Genomic DNA, 3,304 nt, shown 5'->3' on the forward strand with positions numbered 1-3,304 from the left:
GTTTCAGTTTGGGAATGGGCTGCTTTGTTTTCCTTATTGTCTGTGATCGGGAGCCTGTAGTGGGCAGCAGTTGAGGGAGCAGGGGTCAGTGAGGGGTTGGGGGACAAGGAGAAACTCACCCCCCCACACCCAAAGATAAAGGCAAGGAGGTGATGGGGTCCTGAACTGATCCTATCCCCTGGATTCAGACCTGTGCAAAGTCAGTCTCATCCTCAGAAATGAAATCATCATCCCACTTTGAAAATTAATATCCCGGTTCTCTGAGGCCTGGCTCCTGCACCCCTTATGGTTCCTTCCTCTTGGGCTCCCTCTGATGGGGGCAAGGTGGACCCTGGAGGTGAGGTGGTCCCTTCCATATGTACAAACTACAATGTCAGGCTCCAAGACGGTAAACCTTTTATTACAAAAACCAATAACTTAAGTCAATTCTGTACAAAGTCAGTAGGACTTTCGGCCCAATGAGTAGTCTAAGCTTCCATCTCCATTTCAGGAGAGGACAGGAGTCTTGGCCCAGAGTTTCTGGGGGCCTCCAAGGGCTGGCCAGACAGCTGGAGCACTGTGTCCAAACCAAGGAAGACCAAGACAGGGTGTGGCTGAGTGAGCGGCCATATAGTCCATCTGGCTGGGCTAGGGTCAGCTTTCTCCTAGGGAGCCGAGTGCTCTCTAACAGGCTTGACCTCTTTGGGAGCATTGGGTCACTTCTGGGGACAGCTGGGCCAAATCAGCACTGCCAGCTTCTGCCCAGGCTACATCTGGTCTCTGCTTGGGTTGGAGCAGGTCGGCTCAGCAAAAGCATGTCCTCGAGGAGGCAAGCAATGTCAACATCTCCAACGATAGGGCGAAAGAAGAGGTCCCCAAGTAGGCTGGGTGGAATGGACTTGAGGGTGGAGGCCGTGAGGAGGACATGGGCCAAACGGCCTTGGCCTGCTGGGCACCAGGGCTCCAGGACTTCACACAGTGCTTGATGAGCCTCCTGTTGCAGGTGCCAGATGTGGGAGGAGGCGTGGAGGCCTGGCATGTCTGCGGGCAGAGAGTGAAGAGGGCTGGTGAGCATCCCATTCCCAGCCACCACAGGGCGAGACTGGCCCCAGACCTGAGGTCACTGTGCAAGTTATGTCATCTCTGTGCCTCGGTTTCCTCATCTGTAAAATGGGTATAATAATACTACCTATCTCATAGTCTCATTATGAGGTTTAAATGAGCTGGTATATGTAAAATCATAGAATCGGGCCTAACATATGGTAAGTGTAATATGAGTATTTCGTTACTATTATTATAATTAATTACTATAATTTATGCATTCCTTGAGGGCCTGTTGGTGAGAAATTCTTATCTAGATGCTCTCCAGATTACAAAGAACACTACCTCTATCTCTTGCTCTCCTGACTAAATTTCACAAAGCCGCCTCTCTTTCCTTCCCTACACTCCATCATTTTCATTCCTCTTCTCTCTGTGATCTTTCTGAACCCACAGTTTTACCTGTGACAGGCATAGATGTGTCTGCCCACCCTCCCTTCCCCCACTTCCTCTTTTCCTGAGGGTAAGGGCAAGCTTCTTGGGCGGTGTGGTTAAGAGCCAGTCTCTGGTATATACAGATCTGAGTTTTTATCCCTGTTTTACCCCTACCTGGCTGTGTGACCTTCAGCAAGTCACTTAGCCTCTCTGAACTTCTTTTGTGAGATGACTGGTGATAAAGAGGACCGAAAGAGAAAGAGATAATGAATGTCAAACCCTTAGAAGGTGCCTTCTCTGGCTGGGTCCTGCCCTCCTCCAGCCTTGGCCCTTATCCTGGAATGTCTGAGAGCTCACCAGGGTTGAAGAGGATGGTCCCTTTCAGGTAGGCATATTCTTTGGGGCCCAGCTCCAGGTTCCAGAAAGACGTCAGGCAGCACTGAAGCCACTGCACGGCAGCCAGCGAGGGCTGGGGCCGGTCAGGCAGCTGGCCACTGCCTGCACCGCTGCTGGGCTCCTCCAGCAAGATCTTCTTGAGTATGCTGGGAACCGGGGCCTCCGCCACCTCAAAGGTCACAGTGTCTTGGGCCAGCCCAATCAGGAAGAGGGGGCCCCAGCAGCCTCGCAGCAGCTGCCGCTGATCCTGGGGAGGCAGCTGGCAGAAAGATGGCAGGTTCCTGAGGAAGACCACAGTCTTCGCCAGAACGTCCAAGGCCTCCCGGCAGGTGCGATGGGGAGCACATAGCCGGACAGGCCGGTGCTGCCTGCACAGGCAGTGGCTCCTGGAGGGGGGCACAGAGGGCCTGGCCCTAAGGCTGGGGCTCAGGAGTGCATACAGAATGGCTGGGCGGCCTGCAGCACCCTGACATGGGCAGGTCCCCGGCTGACTGGAGCTCATGGTTGAGGAAGTGCTCCTCCTCCTTCCAGCTCTCCCGCCCTCTGCTCTGCACTGTGGGCGCTATTTATATCCCCAATGGGGAGGAGATGGGAACAGCCCAACAACCTTGACTCCAGAAGTCATGTTCATTGAAAAAAAAAACACACTGACCCTGGCAGGACTGCTGGGGAAGTGCTGGGGGAGGGGGCCTTGGGAGATCCACGTGGCCCTGATAGCGCTTCAGTCAATGAAGTAGCTGGTGCAGGGCATGGGGCCACCTGTCCGCTGGCCCGGCTGCCCCTTATCGGATGACTCAAGTGGATAAACAGGGTCATTAACCCAGGCTGTACCACGGCACCAAGGCCTCAGGTGCACAATCAGCAGGTGGCCATGGCAGGTGTCCCTATTGGTGCCTGCAGGACTTTCGCTAAGCTGGGAAGTCAGCTCCAGAACTGGACAAGCCTTGAATGCAAGGCCCAACCTGGAGATGCCTTATCGCTGGTTTGTTGTCCTAACCTTGGGGCCCAGCTCCTGTTGTTGGTAAGGAACAGGCTGCAGAGAAGGGAGCCAGGACCCTGGGGGGCTGGGAGGACTCTGCCTACTGTGCAGTTTAGGAGGCCCCTTTCTCTGACTCCAGTTCTGGGGGCCCTGCAGAAATGAGATACTTAAGAACTCTCGCTCTGCCCAGCCTGGATTCCTAGAACTCCTGAAAGGCCATTATCTGCTGAGAAGCGCTTGCAGAATGATAATGTAATATGGCTTCTGTTTATTGAACACCTACTATGTGCCAGGTACTTTCCACTCTAACATTCAGAGCTTCCCTGTGAAGCAAGATTTTTACTTTTTGAGATTCAATTGACTTGTTCAAGGTCATGCCACTAAGAAGAGACAGGGCCCAGATCTATCTGATTTCAAAATCCTTGCTTGTTCCCCTGGTCCCACTGGCCCAATTGTGCAGCAAGAGCTGTGTGGCCT

General features: G+C 53.5%; 1 protein-coding gene across 1 annotated transcript; it reads right to left on the bottom strand.

Annotated features, from left to right (window-relative positions):
* Positions 1-390: 390 nt before the first annotated feature.
* On the bottom strand, positions 391-2,383 carry NR0B2 (nuclear receptor subfamily 0 group B member 2). The gene is made up of 2 exons (XM_019650207.1): positions 1,810-2,383; positions 391-1,020 (listed from the first exon to the last, which is right to left on the bottom strand). The coding sequence occupies exons 1-2, from the start codon at positions 2,348-2,350 to the stop codon at positions 722-724; spliced, it is 840 nt and encodes a 279-aa protein (XP_019505752.1). The 5' UTR covers positions 2,351-2,383; the 3' UTR covers positions 391-721.
* Positions 2,384-3,304: the final 921 nt, after the last annotated feature.

This window comes from Hipposideros armiger, unplaced genomic scaffold (genome assembly GCF_001890085.2).
Source record: "Hipposideros armiger isolate ML-2016 unplaced genomic scaffold, ASM189008v1 scaffold_138, whole genome shotgun sequence".
Lineage (NCBI taxonomy): Eukaryota > Metazoa > Chordata > Mammalia > Chiroptera > Hipposideridae > Hipposideros > Hipposideros armiger.